Genomic DNA, 21,217 nt, shown 5'->3' on the forward strand with positions numbered 1-21,217 from the left:
TGACAAAACTTCTGCTAATTATAGTAGAATAAATTTACCGAGAAGTCTCAGAAGGATCTGTACTACTTGAGGAAATGGGCTGAAAGATAAAGATGAAGTTTTCTGAGTTAACTAAGCTGATAAAACAGCTTAATGGTGCCAAAAGTGTCTTACTGGGCTCCTTCCCACACACCTCCACCTCTCCACCCTGATAAGAAGCTGCCACCCTCACTTTGTGTCAACTCCAGCACTGCTATACTCCATGCTGCTCTGCCTGCCCCATCTCAAAAGCAACAGAATAGATGTAGCAAAGATAATCAGATTTAATGGAAGAGATTTGGTATGAGGAATGACTGGTGAAACAGCTGGGAAATGAGACAACTCACAGGGGTATGACAGATGTGCACAAAATCCTGAATAGTAGAAAGACAAATAGGGAATGGATTATTCACCACTCTGTCAGCAAAGAGCTACATCACAACAGAGTGAGGGTCATAGGAATGTGTTTAAAGAAAAAAAAAAAAGAAAAAATATGTTTTAACATACTACACGTGAATTGTGTGACTTGCTGCCATGAAATTATGAAGGTCGGGAGTATAAACAGGCTTAAAAGGCAATTTGATAAATTAATGGAGAAAAGGTCCATCGAGGGTTACCTACCGCAGCACTGTGGGTACAGCAAAATTCCTCTATCACAGGCTGGTAGCTGCTGAGTATGTACACAGAAGAACTGTACTTGCTGTGTTTCTCTACTCTAAGCATCCCCTACTCATCACTCACGGTAGGAGCATGGCTGGATGGACTTTTAACCTGACCCAGGCTGACTGTTCTCATGTGTTTAACCGGGCTGACATTGCCTGCAGTGTGTTTGAGTCGAGTCACGCAATCAGCCCTGACAGCAGCGCTGTAGAGGTGGTGCAGTGCCTGGGAAAAGGAATAGCTGTTCACAGCTTGCTTTTCATTCATGCCGGCAAAGCTCAAGCCCCAGTGACTGCTTCATATTGAATCGCCTGCACTAAAATAAAAATACGAAGCAAATCACATAGGCAGTTAGGTTCTGACAGAAGCAATACAAAAGAAAAGAGGAAGGCTGGCTATGCATACATATATGTAAGAATAGAGGCAATCCAGAAGATCTCAAATATGGAGTTCATACATTGCAAAAATCACATTATTATAAATTATAATACATTATTATAAATAAAATGCAAATGACATATGAAAAAATCAATAGAGCTTGCCAATTCAAGAATGGCATAACTAAAATGTATCTAATTATACAGTGGAAACCTGAATATCATTCATAAGGGGGAGAAAAACCACACACAAGTTCTAGGCCATTTGTGGCTGCCCTGCCTTTCACTGTGGGAGGGAGAAGCACCCACATACCTGCCAATGCTTTTGCAGTGCCTGGGGAGAAGCTGAGTCACCATCTTCCTACCTCATCCATACCCTGTCAGCTATTATCTTAATTACCCCCTGTATTCATAAACACAAAGACAAGACCCACGCTCTTATCAATTGATCCTTTGCACAAACAAAGTTATAGAAATTCCTTTTTCTGTAAAGGGATTTGCCGGGTGATGCCATGGGGTGCAGCTCGGTTTGTGCTCAGAAATGCAAGGCATCTTGTTTGTGGATGGGATTAACAGCAGTACAAAGCATCTATGTGACAAGTTTTGATCAGTCCACATGTACCCGTGCAGCTTTGCCACCAGCTAAAGCCTCCAGCCTTAGGCTATTTGCTGCTTTTTATCCTTGTTTTAGCTACCATCTCTAACACATAAGAAACACGTCATGAGCCATGACAAGCAATTGAGATAAATGCCAGCCCCTGTAAACCTTCAGAAGGGAGGCTGCATTTGTGTTTCAGCACATTTGCAGAAGCTATCAGAAGCCAGCAAGGTATAAATAAACAAAACAATTTAATGCCGAGTGCCTACAATTAAAGGAAAAGTTCCTTTCTGCTTCAGTTACTTGCTTCCCCAAGACCTTTTACCAAACCACAGAAGACAGCATTTAATCTATTTATTTCTAAGGTTAGGCAAGAATTTTTTCAATGCATTTTTATCAGCCACAGAGAAGTGCACAAGCTCATTTCCCCCTCCTAGGTCACCTTTATCATGAGAGCTTTATTCTAATGAAATATAAATGTGATTTGAAGTCAGCAGTGTTACCGAGGTCCATCAACACTTCAGAATTACAGACACTTATTTTACCCTGGTAGTTTTATTTGCAAAGAAACTAAAAGTGCTGAGCTCCCTCTGCAAGAAGGCTCTCAAGCATGTCTCTGTCAGCATATACCTTGTTATCAGAGTGGTATACTTGCAGTACACATCTGGAATATGAAAACAGAGCTTTTTTCCCACAGCTCAGAAGTCTTTAATTTTTCAGGTTCCTCATTTTTCTTTCAGCATCTGCCAGTTTTATGAATTTCTCCTATTCTTCTACACCACAATAAAACAGAAGAACAGCTCTTGGGGAAAGGCATTCTACCCCACACCCTGCTGGTGTTTTATTTTCTGGTAGCAGACATTCTCCATCAAGTCAGATCCTGTACTAGCAAGAATTTGATACTGTGCCCTACCCCACAGCAGGCTCAGGTCTCTACCTCGGTATTTGTCAGCAGATAGAGTGTGGAAATCTCTCCCACAGCCAGAACTGTAATAGTTGCAATTACTACCTGCCACATACATATACTAGGCAGCAAACCCAAGCTGCATTTAAACTAAAACAAACTGTTTAATTCAGGTAACCAAAGGCAATACTTGCCATCCCCCACTCCAAACACAGTAAACCTTCCTACTTGAAACCTCTTCACCTCTTGCACAGGGAGCTGTGGAGTTTAGAGGCTTGTGTAGTGCTTTCCTTGCAAAAGGAAGCGGGAGAGACCCTTCCTTGTGAAGGATCTCTCTAAGAGCAGAGGTACATCCAGAAATTAAACTAATTCAGGAACACATTATCTCGTCCTTGCATTAAGCAAAAATGCCCTTCTTTTTTTTTCTTTTTTTTTTTAATGGGGGGAGAGGGATACTGATCTCTAGGAAAGCTTTTGGTTAATGAAACCCATTACCTTCAGCAGCCAGGTGCCAGACAGCAGGTTAGGACCATGCCCATTGCCTGCCCTCCTCACTCACTCATGATCCCAGGGTGGATGAGCCAGGCTCCCACGCCATTCACACCAGCCTGGAAGCTACCCAGGGCAGCTGGCCCAAAAAGCCATGTTCCACTCTTTTCAAGCCAAAATAAACTCTTTGTCTGACTTTTGGTGGCTTATTTCCTGGAATTATATGGAGTCTTGGAGAGGATTAGAGGAACAATATCTTTGAAAGATACTGTGGCTTACAGCTCCAAAGTACTTTCTCTGAAACGTGCTTCACTTCACCAGGCACAGCAGACCAGAGCTTGATTGCTCACAGTAACTGCTACACTGTGAATTTAACCACCAGCAATAAAATAAAGGAGCATAACCAACCACCTTAATTTACTCTGCACCTACTTTACTAAAGGCATTAACTTAAATTAGACCTTACAGTTATGCCTGATCATACTCCCATTTTTTACAGGCATCCAAGATGGGGCATAAAGAAATGCAAATTTCAACAACAAGCACGCACTAGTTAAACTGACTAAAGAGTTATCTTTCGTTCAGATCTGAACAGATATTTTAAGTGCTTACATTAATGTATTAGGAAAGACTGGACAGCATTGCAAAGCTCTATAAGTGAGCTTTGGTTTTTTAAAGCTGTGATTTTTAACTGAAATATTTCTACCTGTTCATTGAGGATTGCAATTACACCAGTAAAAAGGAGACTCCAAGAGATATTCTCCTTTTGGATTTTCAACTCTTGCACCTCATTCCTAATCAAACACTCACCCCATTTTCTACTCTAACAACCACCCACCAAAAGGAAATAAGAGATACTTCAATCTAAAAACAACTCTTTAGGGGGAAAGACTTCTATTTATACCTTGCAGCTGTAGTAATATTTGCTGACAAAACTGCTTAAAAGCAGAGATTTATTATACCTCCATAAGCAGGAAGTAAAAGTGCATGGCACCATGCTCAGCCCATTTAGTACCAAAACAAAAGATTATCTTCAGCACTTCTTTAAAATAACCTGTTTTCCTCTGCACTGAGCCAGAGCAGAAGCATTTCCATGTTCAGCCATTACAAGTCAGGTGGGACTGGGGTGACACCAGGTAAGGGTAAGCAGCTGAGGGGTGTTGGCATCATAAAGTACTACAGCACTTTCAGAAGCAAAGCTTCCACACAGAAGCAATTCAGGCCTGAATTCACACTCACATTTGTGTTCACTTTCCACAGATTAACAATTATAGATGAGAATAGGTATAACTTATGAGTACTTCTATTTCCAGAAAAAGAAAGGCATCAAACTATGTCTAGAATATTTCTTTTTTAACACTTACATTTTCATAAGAAAATACTTGCAGGTACACCAGCCATATCTTCTTAGTGTCTCCAGTCTGTGACACCATGCTGTGTGTTGTGCATGTGTGCAGTAAATTTTGTGCTGTACTTGGAAGCCACAGACTGATAGAGATGCAGTACAATGAACAAGCCAGAAAATAGCTCAAGTACAAGACCTGTGACTTTGATTTCTTGAAAAATCACTGAAAATCACAAGAAATGCTCAGTGAAAATGCACTCAAAGACCTCAATGGCTTTGGGAACACGCTAATAATTTAAGGCCGCTCCACCTCTGTTTTACTTTAGAAATACATTCAACTTGGTGCAGAAGACCCTGCACGAAGACACCAGAGAGTTAACCCTGTAAAGAGCCAGGTCTGGCCAAGCAGGTTCTGTTGGTTCCTGTGCAGTGCCTGGAAAACACAGCTTCCTTGCCTCCTTCTTTGCCCCAGCAGTGCAGACTCTGCCTGCTGAAGGGCCTGTGCTACCAAACCCTGATGGAGCTGAGATGGCCACGTATTTCAGTGCCTTTGCACTGTGGCACCAGCATTTGCTGGGAATGCTTTTACTGTCAGAGACTCCCAGTTATCAAATTGCCCTTCCCCTGCTCCTGCCCTGATCAGAGACTTGCCTCTCCAGCCATACAGGTGTACAGGCAGGAAAGAACACCTTCATGCAGGAAGTTGTTCTTTTGTTTTAGCAGTAAGAAAAGCACCTGACTGGGCCAGTAAAAGGCAGAAAAGATGATGGCATGACATACTGGATGATAAAAAGAAAAAAAGGAAAATTACCAACTTATTTGTCTTAAATGTAAGTCAAATAAAGACATCAGCTTTTTTATATAAAGCACAAGCCTAGAGAAAATAGTGATTTTGGCTAGAAAGTTACCCAAGTTCTACTGTAACACTGATTTTATTAGCTAGCTTGTTAGATGTCATGAGCTGGATGGAGAGAAGCTTAACTGTAATTGCATTGTGCTGTATACACAGATTCTCCATCACTATCTTTTCTTCCCCATATTAAAAAGACAGCAGTGACAATTCAGATACTTCAAGAAATTACAAAAGGGAACAGCATTACAAAAGCCCCTCTGAAGTTCAGCCTGACTCACCTGACTTCCTTGCTTTCAAGGCAATGACAGCAGCCAGTTCTCTCTGTACCTAAAATATCAGGAAAAGAAAAGGTTGGTTATAGTCAAATAAAACAAAATGCAACACTGGTAAGATAAAAGCTATCAATGCTTTGCAGCAATCAACTGCATGTGGAAATATGCCTGGTTTTGAAACTACAGTCAGTTTTCCTAGCAAATCTCCTTCTCGGCTGGGAATTCTGTGACTTTCATTTCATGTAAATACCCCACATTCCTTAGGGAGTGGGCAATTCAGTAGCCTGACCTGTAATTTATTTGCACAGCATATCTCTTTCACAAGCACACACTTGAATCTTCTCCCTTCCCTTGTTACATATTTGTTTTGCCTCTGATGAGCACACTGTAGTGCTGATTTATTGTGTGACTCCAGAATAAGAAAGTCCTTCATGCTGAGGTTTGATAGAGGTTCCTCCTGTATATAATTGACCTTCACTTTTTGGATCTTCCAGGAGGAAACAACCTCTCCTAGTAGCATGGCTGAGAATTTCAGGACCAAAATTTCACTTAACATGAAAATGCAGAAGTCAGGGCTATTTTCAATTTTACAGGGTCCCTCACTATCCTGTGGCGACACAGCCCTGTCATGCTAACCAGCTCCCTCCTTCATCCTCTTTTCTCTGCATTCTTCATATGCTCTGTATAGACCAGCTATTCTCTCTTTAGTCAGCTCAACTCAACATGCACTTCTCTCCATAGGTCTATTCCTTTTTATATAATTTCTTTTTCTATAATTTTTTTCTGTATTATTCTTATGCTTCCTGCTTCTTCACTGCCATCATCTGTCCCACTGCAGCTGCTTGCACTTGGCCTACAGCACCAAATGCTGTCTGCTACACACACCTTACAATTTCCCCAATATTTCCAAGACAGGTTGTCTTCAGTATTTAAAAAAAAATCAATATGGCACATTCCAACTTTTTCTAGGGATTGTCTCACCTCTCTGGACAAAGTCTCCAGCAGTGCATACTAGCCATCTTGTCTAACAGACCTAGGCAAGGCACAAGGCTATTCTGCAGTGGGAGGATTGACATGCAGTTTCTGAGAGCCATGAAATTTCAAACATCATTCTCAAGATATGTGGCTCAGTCATAAGCCACAAAGCCCACAAAGGATTCCCGAAGCAATACAATTACTAACAACTGTTGATGTCCCACTCTCATGACTCTGAAGAGAAGTTTGAAAATGTGAAAGAAGAATAGTTAGCATTATACTGGTCTGAGAAGAAAGACAGACAAAATTCACTCGGGGTATCTCAGTACAATGGTAATTGCAGCACCCTCTGATATCAGATCCTCAGGAGCCACACAGCAGTACACTCTGCATGTGGAAGAAGCCAGTCACACCAGAGGCCACATCCTTCCTCTGCTTGCATCCTTCTTTCCTTTATGGCAAAGGACCAAAAAGATTTTTTTGCTGTCCTTGCAAGGGAAAAGGATCTTTTCTATTCCTTGATGCTGCCCTACTGAGAGGGGCAGAGTTCTCTGCCACTCCAAGCAGGAAAATATGAAGGCAGTGCCATGGTTTTCTTAAATGTCATCCTGTTTCCAGCACAATTGTGCAAGCTGGCAGTATTACCTTCCCTTCCTTCCTTCCTGTACACTCATTCCCATGTCTGGAGAAATATTAATCATGGATAATGTAAGCATAAACTTAAGTAAAATGGGAAAGAACAGAAAAACAACTCATGTGCTTCCTTGCAGCAATTGCTATACATAAGTATTACAATAATACACACAAGCTATCTAATGATGAACAGGATTTTCAATAAAAGCCCAATTTGTTTCTGAACAGCAACACCATGACTTTTCATGGCTACACTTCTCAGACCCTCTCCCTTCATTAAACTCAGAAAGTACCCATGTCGATGCCTCAATTCTGGTATGTTGTCACAGGTTACTGACAGTAAAAAGCATTTCACTGATGAATCGTCTTTATCTTTTAGCATTTAATAAATACATTATCCTACGATTATGCTTAACAGACCCTACAACCTGAAACAACTGCAAATGTATCTCTTAACCCAATCAAACATTCAAGAAATGCAAACCTCTCCACAGCTGCAAAGAAAAACCCATCTTGTCAGAAGAAACTGCAGCATTGTGGCATCATGCAGTTGTATTTGCAGTATTACTTTTGCTTATAAGGTGGCACCTTTTAGGTTGAAAGATAGTGCTAAAATCAGAGGTAATTAAAAGGGTTTCTATATTTTGTCTGTGTCAAGCTAAATATCTCATCATTTGCTGCTGGCCAGGAGTGCAGCTGCTCTTTTACTTAACTTGAGCAAAACTCTTTAGATAAAGCAGGAGGAAAATATGTTTCTCTGGTGTTAACAGTGAACAAAGTTCCTTCATCAAAGGGTTCCATCAGGACAATCTGAGCTCCCTCTCATAGGATTCACTCCAATCACAAAGAATTGGTACCGCTGAGCATCATTTTGGATTTGATTGGTGCCCCTAGATTTCATAATCTATATGCTTTTGCCTGTTTTAGCATAAATGCACTTGACATCCCCGCTGGACATGCAACTCCTCTGCATCTTTACACCAATGGAAATCCATGTATAACACTCACTCCTCACTGCACACATGCTACCCATTATCATGCTTCTTCCTAATAGGATTTCAGTTACTTCCTGTTTGACAAAATCGATAGCCGTACATCACATTGAAGACAATAATGCAGACACAAAATAAAATATATAAACAAGAACTATGCCTACCATATTGACATATTAAATTTTTTTAAAATGTTGTATACATACAGCTTGTTGCTACAAAGCTAACACTAACCTAACAGTATCCCATTTGAGTAGCATTGAAGATGTCAAAACTGATTCAGTTTAAAGGCCAGTTCACCATACAATATTTATAGAAATATTATGAAAGTCTGAAAGTGAACATTTTGAGAGGGTGGTTGGCAGGTTACCACATCTGAATCAGTTTTCTTTCTGCAATATAGACAAGTTTGCATAGAAAGTGATACCCGGGTATACTTTTGCTTGATTAAGTACAAATGGCTCATTTATATGGTGAATCTTGTTTTCAAAGAATAGAGAATTGTAAAAAGTAAATGACAACTACTGCTCTTCTCTTATCACAATCTTACCATTATTTCATAGTGGACATAACTGTTCATCTAGCAGTCAGTGCACACCACCTTTTTTCCTTTCTCTTTTTTCTGCCCACGATAGTTTTTTGTGAGACAGTAGTCTCGATACCATTGTGTCAAGTAGAATTTCAAATCCAGAGACAAGATGCCAATCCTTACAGAAACTCAAAATGAAATCCTGCAACAAAAGACTCTAAAGGGCAGGGTTTTGAAAAACATTAAGAGTCTGGTTCACATTTTTGCATCTCAAGTTATGATAGTTTGATAGGCTCTAAATAAAAGCAATACTGGCTGATGCTTTAAAGTACCAGACAACTATTTTCCAGATACACCTCATTAACATCCTGATATCTTCTGTTTCATCACAAGGTAAGGTAAAAAGGCTTTGCAGAGGAAACACTCGTAGCTATCCCACCGTGTTGTGCTTTTAGCACACAAAACACTGAATTTGAAGCTGCTCTTTGGGACACAACATGGGATGCATGACAGCTCTGGAATGCTTTTTTTAAACCCATGAGTAATCATCACTTTTTTTTAAAATTCATGACCAAGAAATGTTATCTGATGCAAATGTATTTCTAATGGCTTTTTGCACTGCTTGCAAATTGTGCACTGCTTGCCTTTAGAATTTAAGTTTGATGTTTTTGTTGGTGCCTCATGTAATGGAGCATATGATATAAGCACATAATTTGATAGATTAAAAGAGGGATTTATATTTTAGGCACACAGATTCCTCCAGTTTTGAGGGTTGTATCCTCACAGTCGGTGTACATTTGAAAATTTGGAATGGAATCCCCTGAAAAAAAAAAAGCAGACACAGAAACTTTCTTCTGACCCCAAAAAATGTTTTGTTCCATGAAAAGCAAAAAGAAAAGTAGAAGAGACAGCAGTGGGATTTGCATCTCCAATTAAAAAGTCATCTTTAATCTTCGACTGCTTTAGTGCTGGGCGAGAAGTAGGGATGACTTTGTGAGTTTTTTCACACTTCTGAAATTCTGGTGTGAAGAGTATCATGAGTAGGATTTTTAATTACGAATTCTTCAAAGGAGAATGGTTTAATTTTGTACAAAATACATAAACATTCATTGAGTCAAAAAGCTAAAATTGTGAACACATTTCCAGTAATAGCTAATAACTTCACTTTCAGTTTCCAGCTCCTGCTTACAAAAAAAAGAGAACCTAGACACTGGACAGTCCAGCCCTCTGTTGAATGGTGTGAGTTGAGGTTTCAAATTCTTCTGGGACTTAAAAAGACTTCCCATAAGGTTGCAGTGAGTCTTTTAGGTCCCAGTCTACTATATGGCGGAAAAACAATATTCTGGAGGGATAAACAGGAAAAGTTCATATACAGATGCTAAAATTTGGAGGATTCTGCTCTGGTCTTGTGTCTTTTTCCCAAGGGTAGACTAGAAAATCATTATAGAGGCACTACAAAGTTCTTTGGAAAATCAGAAAATGCAGGAGAAAAGATCAGATTCTTGACATCACCATGGCAATAGATGGGTCTCAGGCCATCTGGAGATGTAACTGCCTAATTTTTCTTTAGCTAGTTAGCTACAGTAATAAAATGGTTCATTTAAGAAAACCCTGTCCAGGTGCCCTACTGCTGGAGTGACTCAGGATGTAGTTCACAGGTTTGACCTCACAGATGTCAAACACTCTGAACTCGCTGTCATTTAGGTCTTTAAAGACTTGCATATTACCCAAGTGCACCCAGCTAGATCCAGTTCTTGAACTCAAAAGGCCACTTTATTTGTTGAGCACATCCCTTTTTTTCAACTGACAAAATTTCCATTATTCTATTTTTGACAGGAAAAGCTTTTGAGGAATACTGGCAATGTTTTATATAGTTGGTGTTCTGCAAGTGTTTTAAAAAATATAACTTTGCAGAAAGTCACGGTTTTCTATTTTTGCTCTATATGGTAACAAAAATGGAGGATATTGAGGTTCTGAGTTCACCTTTCATTTTCAGTTAAGGAAAAAAGTAGAGAAAACAAGGAATTTGGATATTGAGACAATAAAAAAGGTATTTAAAACACAGCATTTGCTTATGTCATACATTTAAAAATATTCTTGAATAAAGCTGAATATACAGAATTACTAGCTTTCCAAACACATTATTAAATATCTTTTGAAAAGACAATTGTCTTTACAAAAGACAGCAAAAATTCTCCTTTCCTCCCATTTTCCAGTAACTGCAAGATAGCACTTTACTTATTTTTCTTAAAATAGCTCTTATCCTCATGCCTTTCTCATAAAAGCTTTACCTTGCTTGCTTCATTTTTGTCACTGTACTTTCTCATATGCCAAAACCAGAACTAACACCAATTCCATGTTTTGATGATACTGTGACTTAGGTGCAGTGTTCACAGAGCTGCACAACCCCAGAGTGGTGGAGGTAGGAAAGCACCTCTGGAGATCATCTGACCCAAACCTCTGCTGAAAATCATGGCCAGCTAGAGCCTGTCCATCAGGTATTTGTACACATCAATAAGGTCCTCACACAGCCTTCTGTTCTCCAAGCCCCACTCCCCCTTCTATCAGACTCTCCTTGTAAGTCAAGTTCTCTATTCCTCAACCATCTCCATGGTCATTCACTACACTCCAGGACATCAATATCTCTTGTACTTAGAGGTCAGAACTGGACCCAAGACTCCATATCTGGAGCACTAATGCTGGGGAGAGAGGAAAAACCACCTGCCTCAGCCTAAGGACAATGCTTTTATTAATGCAAGTCAGAAAGCACTTTCTTTCTTTCTTTCTTTGCCACAAGGGCATGTTTCTGGTTCAACCTGCTGTCTACCAGGACCCCCAGCTCCTTTCCTGCAAAGCTGCTTTTCAGTTGACCCCCAGTCTGTATCAAATCATGAGGTTATTTCTCCCAGATGCAGGATATTGCATTGCCCTTTGCTGACTTTCCTGACATTCCTGTTAGCCCATTTCTCCAGACAGTCAAAGTCCCTCTAAGTGGCAGCACAACCATAGAATCACAGAATTATTTTGGTTGGAAAAGACCTGTAAGATCATCAAGTACAGCTGTTAACCCAGCACTGCCAAGTCCCCACTAAACCATGTCCCCTAGTGCCACATCCACACATTCTCGAAATACCCCCAGGGATGGTATGGAATGGACCAACCACTCCTCCCAGTGTTTCATTGCTTGCTAATTTTCTGAGGGTGCACTCTGTGCTCTCATACAGATTACATTGAGTCAGTCTAGCTTAACTTTCTGAAGTCCTGTCTGTGTGCTTCCTAGAACAGCGATCTCACAAGACAAACAAGATGCACCACACTCTAGCACAGACAGAACAAGCTGTTGTTTATTATGGTGAAGTTTACTGAGGCTAAATGTAGTTGGGAAGCTCAGGTTTCCCAGGTGGGTGTCCTCAGAAGTTTCTGATAATCTACACAAGATCTGCTGTGGACTTTTCTGTCCCTTTGTCTCCCATCAACATACACACGACCAAGAGGGTCTGAGTGTAAAGTACATCACACAAAAGTCACCTTGGTCCTCCAGGTTGGTATCTTCTGGGCCATGAATAGTATCTAGTACAAGAGCAGGCTGCTGCAGTCCTTGCTTGGGTTGATTTTAATAGCTTTGGAATTGTGCACTAAGACCTCAGTAAAGCTCTCCCCTTCCAGAGAATAAAAAAACAGTCTTCATATACAAACATCTGTTCACTTAGGCTAAGTCTTTAATTTGAAAGGATCCAAAACATGACAATATTTCAAACATGATCATTCAAACTTTGATGCAATGACCTTACCGCAGAAGTGAGACGAGCAAGAATTTCAGCATTGGTTTCTGCTGCATCTTCTATTTTTTGATCAGGCCTTAAAAAATAAAAATAAGATTTTATTATTTCTTTCATTCTGTTTCAACATCTTTTGATTCCTGGAAAGTAAGGAACTGTGTAGCCACAGGCACTAATGTAAAAGGGCCTTTGAGATTCCACATCAAAATGAGGACTGCAGCATGACAATAATTAATCCTGTCAGTAACGACAGAGTACACCCTTTGTCCCTTGCTGTCAAGAACTCTTTTGATCCGACCAACATGAAGCAGTAAGAGAATTCCTTAGCTATAAAAATATCATGAAGAACTGAAGAATGCAGGACCCTTTAGAGCAGAGTTGCTTATTTGACTGCATCTTTTGCTTTTCTAAAAACTTACTCTACAAATGGAGCAAAGCATTTTCTATCTGCCCACCACCCAGCTTTGCTAAGGTGTGGAGCAGTACTTATGGAATACAACTTCATGTAGATGAAAACAGACAACATCAAAATAATTTTGTGACAAGTGAAATTCGATATTCAGAAAAAATAACTGAAAGTGAAAATGATACATTTAAGAAGCCATAAATAACCAAACTAAACCAACAGCTGAGAACAATATTAGGTTGTCTTGAAAGTAATTCACAAGAAAGAGACTTAGTTTGTCTTTTCAAAAGTGAGGCAGTAAAGGTAGAATCGTCCTAGAAACCATCCCAGAAATCTTGCCCATGTGGAAATAGCCACACAAAAGTGGACAGTAGAGGATAAGTCTGTGTTTTTCTCTAAAACAGTCTCATTCCCATCACTAAAACAGCTGTAAGCCTTTGAGAACTTTTATGGACAATCAGAAGCATTATACCAATATAATAGGGTTTTAACTACAGGAAGAAGTAAGAGAAAATGCCCTTGAGATCTTTACTTTTTATGGTATTCAAGAAGCATGCCAACAAGCTGAACAGATAGACAAAACTGCAGCTGCTGAAATGAACATAAATCCCAGGTATTAGCAGAAGCTTTTGTCTTTGACTAAATTATTTAATTGCTTATATGCCTTGATGTCCTCAGGGAGAGAGCAGGCAAGACATCTGGAATATGCAGCTGGTATATTGCGGTTCTCATATCCCATGTCCAAAAATTTCATTCCCTGATTAAAAAATTAAGGTCAGAAAGCACACCATGACACATGCGTTCATTCTGGGGTAAGCAAATTCAGCTCAAAATGATAATTCAGATTAAAATCACAGTTATTTTCACAACTGCCTTTCCTATTCAAAGAAAACGTGATTTAACATTTTAAGTGTTATAAACAGCCCAAAAGAAATAAATGAATGCATTTTCATTTACAAAGACTGATTTATTTGGATTTTCTCTTTATACTTTGAAATGAGATTAAAATAACTGAACTTTTTAGATGTTTCTCTACACATCTGTTCTCTGCAGATCTCTCAGAACCAGGCCAGGACCTGATTCATCTAAATTGGAGGCAGAAGATAGCAGCTCAGCAAACACAAATGCAATCTATAAACCCAGAACAGCACATAGCATAGCTAGTGCCTTCTTGGGCCTTTATCACTCCATTTTCTGTTTAAAAATACTCCCAGTATTCATCTGCATATGACCATCAAATACTTCTGAAACAATGAATACTAAAAATTAGAGTCAGCTCTTCAGAATCAGAGAGGAAGGGGATGACACCCAGGCCAATGCACAAAAGCAACAGTTATCAGCCTAATTTTTTCAAAAGTGGACAGCTAGGACCTAGTGAGTCTAGTACCAAACAGGAGCTACAAAGCCCAGGCAAATGAGTGCTTATACAATTCAGTGATCTGTGGGCTCAGTCTGCTAAGCAGAGTGAGATGCAGGGATGCTTGTCCTAGATCTGCAAGCAGAAAAGTCAGTTTCCATCCAATACCTGAGAGCTGTTTGTGTTCAGCAAAAGCTTTCCAGGAACTCCGTAAGGCAGTAACTAAATCAATATCCCATCCTGGCTATTTGCATGAAAACCAAATTACTTTTAAGAATGGTTACTTTTCTGATATCAAGATAATGCAAATTTTTTCAGGACAGAAGAGAGAAAACATAGTGTAACTCTCCTGAAAATAAAAAACAATGTAAGATTAAGAAAAAAAAACCTCTGCTAACATACCTTTCAATAATTTTAAAAAGTATTATGGGATACATTTCAACAGTCTCAGCTACCGAGTGCATTCTTGAAATATTCCCTGAGTCTACCAGTGGTTCTGGGAATTGTTATAAACACTCCCATTTACAAAGAAGGAAATAGAAGCACACAAGGATTAAACACCTGATACAACACCATTGCAGTAACTGGAGGCATTGAATAAGAGCCTAAGTGATTGCTCAGGGCTGTAAGGGAGCCCATGGCACAGCTTTCAATTCAGATTTTTTGTTCCCAGGCTACTGCAATGTTCATTTATTTTCTACTCAAGTAGAATGACTGTGATTAACACTGGGTGTTTAACGACCCCAAGAAGCCTCTTCATTTGTCCCATCTAATTTGACAACATTTACAGGGTCTGAATCCTGTGGAATACACACAATATTAGCCTTCAGATTAGCGTGAGCTGCTGAAAATCTGCTGCGTCCTGACTTGTTTTCCATGGTGAATCCCACCAGTGTTATGTTGAATGTAAGGAATTTCCACCAAGGCCAATGGGGAGCATTTAATCAGGAATCATAAGCACATCTCAGATTTCAGAACAGTATTTTCACTGTAGAGTTTTCTCTGTTAGTTTGGTAACACCACTAAAAGTGCCCAGGAACAAATACAGATCCATCAAAAATCTGTACAGCAAGTCAAATCTGAGCTATGTTTATTTAAAAGGGTTTCCAGAATAGCTGCTGAAGGAAGTTCCCAGAGCTGCTTCTGCCTGCTCAGGTCTACAGACTCTTTCTGTTCTGAGAGCAGGACCATGGTACTCCAGAGACCCACTGATGCACCCAGCAGCCCAGGCAAGCACAAGAGGAGACAGAGGTCATCTGGCCTCTAGGACCACCAGGAGACATCCAATGCTCCCTTCTGGTGCACAAGCAGGCAGCTGCTTCTGATCAAAAGCAGGGAATTCAATTCATTTAATTAATGAAGTAAGAATTTTTCTACCCCTATGTATGTATAGAGTTAATGCAGTCAATACAGACTGTGAGAAAAGCTGAGACAGAAAAATGAGCACAAAAATATTAAATGATAAAAAATCCTCTGCTTCTAATGGTATGCAAAACAGCTTATATATTCAAGAAGGGAAGGGTTTTTAGAATTGCTCTCTTTCCTCATGAAAAGGAGTATATGGCTTTATTTAACCAGGTCAGACAACTTTAACAAACATCTCATCACAACTATTCCCTGACTGTATTTTAGTAGTTTGTTATTTACATCAAGCATGAAGAATTTTGAACCTGCAGAAGTCTCCTTCTGCTTTAATATCACATTCCCTCAAGGGTATACCATTATTTAAAATTCAATTCCTACAATATATACTTTTTCAAAAAGCACCCTCACAATCTGACAGGTAAAAGCTCCAGAAAACAATTTTTCAGTGACAATATTCCCAAAAGGAATCCAGCTTCAACTCAAATTTGAATAATGTGAGCAGGAAGGAGCTGGAAATGTACATTAATGAATAATTGTTCAATTCATGTGACAGGAATCATGTTCCACTGGAAATGACAGTTGCACTGAAATGATAAAACTGCAAAGCAGACTGTAAACTTGAACCTAAAAAGCCTTCAATCCATTTTCCTACCCAGCATCCTTCACATAACACATCAATATGACCTATCTGTTCTGTCCTTTTGACTCAAATCCTTTGAACAAGTAGACACAAAGCAGGAAAAGTGGTCTGAGTTACAATGATGAGAAAAATCCCAATTCCCACTAAAATCAAGATCAAAATGTCCTGATATTTAAGGGACAGACAAATTGTTTAGCACCAGAATTGGCTGGAAGACAAGAATTTCTATTTGCAAAAACAGTCAAAGGTTTTCTCCCATGTGAGTCAGCTGCTCAGAAGATCATATTCAGTCCTGCTGCTCTGGCCAGCCTGGGGTTCTTGTCACTTGCCTACACTCACTCCAGCTGATCAAATAAATGCACTTTGAAGGGAAGCTCCACTCCAGAACTGCCAATATTTGATTGGTGAGGGCAGTCAGCAATAAGGAAGGGAATCAAGTTTCTGCCCTGAACCATGTAGAGAAATTACTGAGGTTTTTTCCTACCAGCTCAACATGTCTGAATTTAAGAATCTGGGCCTGAGACAGCTTACAGGATCTTTGGACTTTGTGCTTCTTTGAAATATTTTTACCGGATATTCATCTTTAAGAATGAGCATTTTTAAAAGCTAATATGTAGAGAAGGAAAGTACCCATAGAAGAAAGTCTTTGGCGTCAAAGAGAATAAATTCTAGTACTGCCAGAGTAACAGTTCTCCAAAGAATTGGGTTTGAGGACCATCATGATAGGGACAAGGAAAGAATTTAACTCAACACGTCTGTTCAGGCCAACTCCTGCAGATTTACTAAAACATAAATGATCATGAGCCTCCAGAGCTCTCACTAACACCTTTCTCCTCTATTTTAGCCTCTCACTGTGGAACAAATAACTATGTTTTCCTTCTAGCCACTCTAAACAAGTATCCTTAGAGTGCAGACACATGAGCACAGAGTATATGATAGCATTCAATAGTTGGGTGAAAGGGAAGACATACAGGAAGCAAAACTCTCAAAATACATATTCTGTTAAAAGGAATAATAATGTGAGTTTACAGAGCTCTGGCAAACATACAGTAGAAAATTAAAATCAAATTACTGAAGGTACCACATTTCTACCCATCTTGTCAATCCATCTGAAAGCTGATCCTGATACATCACAAGGGCATCTGATCTGCTAGTCAATCACTACAAGAGCATCCCCGCTGCCAAATTCATGCCAAACCTCCAAATGTAAGAGGAGACCAAAAACAATCACATGCCCAGGTAATATAGCAAGCTAGAGACAGCAAGCCAGTGCCTAAAAACTGTAATATGTCCAAACCCCCTAGTCAGGTGCCTCCATTTTCTCACCCATACTGACCTTCTCAGATGAAAAGCACATCTCTACAAGATTTTTCAACCCCCAAATGAAAACTGTCTCATTTGCAAGGTGATTTGGGGGCAAACTGTCATTATAAGGCCAAACACCTGTAAAGTAGTCAGTAAAGTTGCAAACAGCTGTATATGCACACTTACAGATTGCACATGTCAATCCTGGGAGGAGACAGTGGCAGTAGTTGAAGCAGGAGCTTTACTCCATTCTTCCATGCTTCCTCTTTCTCAAATTCACAGAAAAGGTAGGTACATTCATCCGCTGAGAACTGGTAGAAAGCATGACTGTCTTGAAAATAGAGTTGCCTGTCCACTGTAAGAAAAAATAATATTAGATACCCTTTAAACCTTCGGCATGTAAAGATTCCTACCCCATTCTGTATTACACTTGACCTTAATGCTAAGTTATACCATCACACAGGACAAAAGAATTGAATACTCATCACAGAAATAATCCTGACCTCTCAGTTTAATTCAGTGCATCCAAACAGGAAAACGCCAAAACTTCAATTTAAAGATCTCCAGGATCTTGAAATCCAAGCATTAAGACTGATGAGTGTTTAATCAATTTTGGAATCAGTTCAGGTTTAAGGAATAAAAACTTTCCTCTTTTTTGTTAGATTTCTGAGTCTCAGTTTCCATTGGTCTCTAAACTGTTTTCACTAATGTTTAAGCTAGTAAACAAAGTTCAGTAATGGGAATGCAGCCCATCATTATTCCAGCTTCTCCTGCAATTCAGTTCTACTGGATTTGCAGACTAGACCTGGTTAAGGAGATGTATTCATTGTCTTCCCTGAAAATAAATGGATTTAATTGGGGGAAAGACAGAGTCCAAAGCCAAAAGCACAAACTCCTGCAATAAGTAATTTAGCCCTTGCTGAGGCTGCATGACCAGACATGCTGTCAGTTTAGCTGAAGAAAACCTTAAAGTACACTTTCAGTGTACATATGCAGAAATCTTTCATAAGTCCTCACAAGAAAGAGGTTTAGTGTCCAGCACAGATCCCAGGATGGGGTATGACCTGAGTTGAGCTAACTAAGTAGTCCCAGCCTCCAAGTAAAATCCATCAGCTATCCAGAGGCTGGTTACCAGTGTAATTATCACCAACCACATTAGCTGGACCAAATCTCTCAATTTGGTGGGGGAATTGGAGACAACAGGGTAGAACCTGGCCTCACCACTGTCTCAAGGAGCTGGATCCTCTCTCAACCCATTGTAATTAAAAATTATGGAAAACAGAGAGGAATAGAAAATCATTATTAGCTACAGAAGTCATCTGGAAAAGCCAAGATCTGCAGCAACTAAACAGCTGCTGTCTTGTGAGAAACCTAAAATAGATTGAGGGGAAAAAAAAGAAGAAGGCTGGAAAAGACACGCACTCTGTCTGCAACTTGATAACAGGCAATTACAGGAATGAAAAAAGGAATTAAATTGCCAAAAACAAGGGATTGATCTTTGGCATTTATGAAATGAAAGGTCACAGAAGTGAGTCTCCCAAAAAGATAGTAGGAAAAAGAACTGGCAAGAAAATTGGATCAATCTGTGCTTTTTTTCTTCCCCTCCTCTGACCAAAACCACAGCTCTGGTCCTATGCAGGAGAAAGGGATAGCCTTCCTCATAGTGGAAGCACTGGCAGGACTGACCTGACAATATAATGCCCATATCCAGGAGGAGCTGCCACACTCCAACTGCTGTAGATCTGCACTTGACAAAAGGGCACTGCTCCAAAAGCCAGTCTACGAGTTCTGATCCAACACAACTTCTCCTGAAAATAAACAAAACATCACTTCTTAAACCACAGTACAGTTAAAACACTTTTTTATAATAAAGACCTCTTTTTAAAGCTATCAAAAGTCACTCTTTTTGTTCAGCAGAGAAAATTCTTTGTCTCAATTCCTAATTTTTGTAAACCTATTCATTTAAAGGGAAGAAATTACGTTGGCAAGCCTCAGGGGATACCTCTAGCTACAATGAGGGAACTTATGTTAGATGAGCAAGTTCCCTTACATACCTGATTCATGTAGCATACTTTGCAATATGGAGCATTTTTATCAATTTGTGCTGCACACAGGTCATTCAAAGATGCATAAGAAATAAATAAAATCCAGCTTCTAGCCTCAGCCTTTTATCTCCTTTCCAAGCATGGCATAATCAGTAGAGCTAAACAATATGTGTAAGACCTTTAAGTGCTGCTCTAGGATGTACTTAATCTTTCATATTATTGGTAAATATATATATTTAAATAATAATAAAAAAGTAGTGGATTTTTTTAAACACAGGTGTGAACAAATGGTGCTGTAATAGAGAGCTGCACATTTTGGTGTAATTGAAAACAGGAGGAAGCATTTATGCTACAGTGCAGCACAAATGGAAAATCACTTCATTACAGAAATATTCCATAAATTACATGCAGAAATCACTGTGTCACTAAATCTTGGAATCCAATTAAGCCTTTTTATAACTCCAAAACACGGCTGAAATTAGTACTCTTTCTTTTCAACAAAATAACTGACAAACACTATTGTACATGAAAACCATAAGCAATTAATTTAATGTATACACAATCAGGCCACTGCTGCTTTCTGACAACTGACATTATAATGTAAGAAAATATATTAAGATACATGAGACTTTAAAGAATTTTTTTAAGAAAATATTTTTAATTCATAGTGACATACACAAAATCACACAGAATTTACTCTCTTGTCAAACCAGAGCATAGATAAATGCAAATAAAACTTAAAGTTAATTAAAACAAATTATTTTGATTTACCTGCAAATGCCAGTAAGGTACACCCTGTCTTTAATCAGGTCAGAAGCTTGTAGAGTAAAAATATTCCTGAGAGCTCTCCCAGCACAGGAAGAACTTTCTCCATAAATCTGAATGAAAAGAGAAATTGAAAACTGTGACAAACAGGATTTATTCCTGCTGTAGTAAATTGCCTTGCCACTGTCCACTCCCTCCCTTTGAGCAATTCCTTCTTCACAGGTAAATAACAAGCAAGGACCCAGTCTCATAGGAAATGCACCCCAGCTTCTGCCAGCTGTATCATGGGTTGCAGCTGCCCCATGAGCTGGGCTGATTTTATATTTGCTACCCCCGAAAAGGAGAGGTTTAACCATCCATCAGCTTTACCTTTGAACAACAGACAAGTTAGATGAAAACAAGCATTATTCTAGCAAAGCAGAGACATAGGAACCATTGCAAAATCACACAGATACAGTTTAAAATAAATATAATTTCCTATGAATTTCAGCTAAATAATTTATTTCAAGCCTAATACACACTGAAAGACTATTTCATAGTTTTTTCTTTTTGTTCAGAACCTTTAGAGGTTTCCTATGATAGCTCTAGATCAGTTCATCCATGCATTGCCAGGAGGATATCATCTTTCAGAATGGACACAGTTCTGATTTCCCCATGTCTGATTTCTGCCCTGCACCTCAAGGCTGCAGATGTGTCTGTCAAAATAGAACCCAACTCAGTCTTCCATAAAACCATGTTCCACCCAGATTCTGTGTATCACTCCTCACTGAAGAATTTACCTTGGTCTTCTTTTTGTAGTGTTTCCTCACTGTCTCCGCAAAACACACCAAGTGACACAAAGAAATAACTTGACGCTGTTTGGTTTCACCTTTTTATTTGCTTGCTTCCTATGTTTAGGAGCTTTTTAAGG

The 21,217-nt window shown here is 39.3% G+C and overlaps 1 protein-coding gene across 1 annotated transcript in view; it reads right to left on the minus strand.

Annotated features, from left to right (window-relative positions):
- The window catches only part of RAPGEF5 (Rap guanine nucleotide exchange factor 5), a 155,552-nt gene that overhangs the window by 105,521 nt on the left and 28,814 nt on the right, over positions 1–21,217 (minus strand). The window contains exons 3-7 of the mRNA XM_064412141.1: positions 20,314–20,420; positions 19,184–19,305; positions 17,684–17,852; positions 12,437–12,503; positions 5,523–5,571 (exon numbers count right to left, since the gene is read on the minus strand). Coding sequence (XP_064268211.1) covers positions 5,523–5,571; positions 12,437–12,503; positions 17,684–17,852; positions 19,184–19,305; positions 20,314–20,420 — 514 coding nt within the window. The remainder of the gene's footprint in view (positions 1–5,522; positions 5,572–12,436; positions 12,504–17,683; positions 17,853–19,183; positions 19,306–20,313; positions 20,421–21,217) is intronic.

The sequence above is a fragment of the Passer domesticus genome, chromosome 1, assembly GCF_036417665.1.
Source record: "Passer domesticus isolate bPasDom1 chromosome 1, bPasDom1.hap1, whole genome shotgun sequence".
In the NCBI taxonomy this organism is placed as follows: Eukaryota; Metazoa; Chordata; class Aves; order Passeriformes; family Passeridae; genus Passer; species Passer domesticus.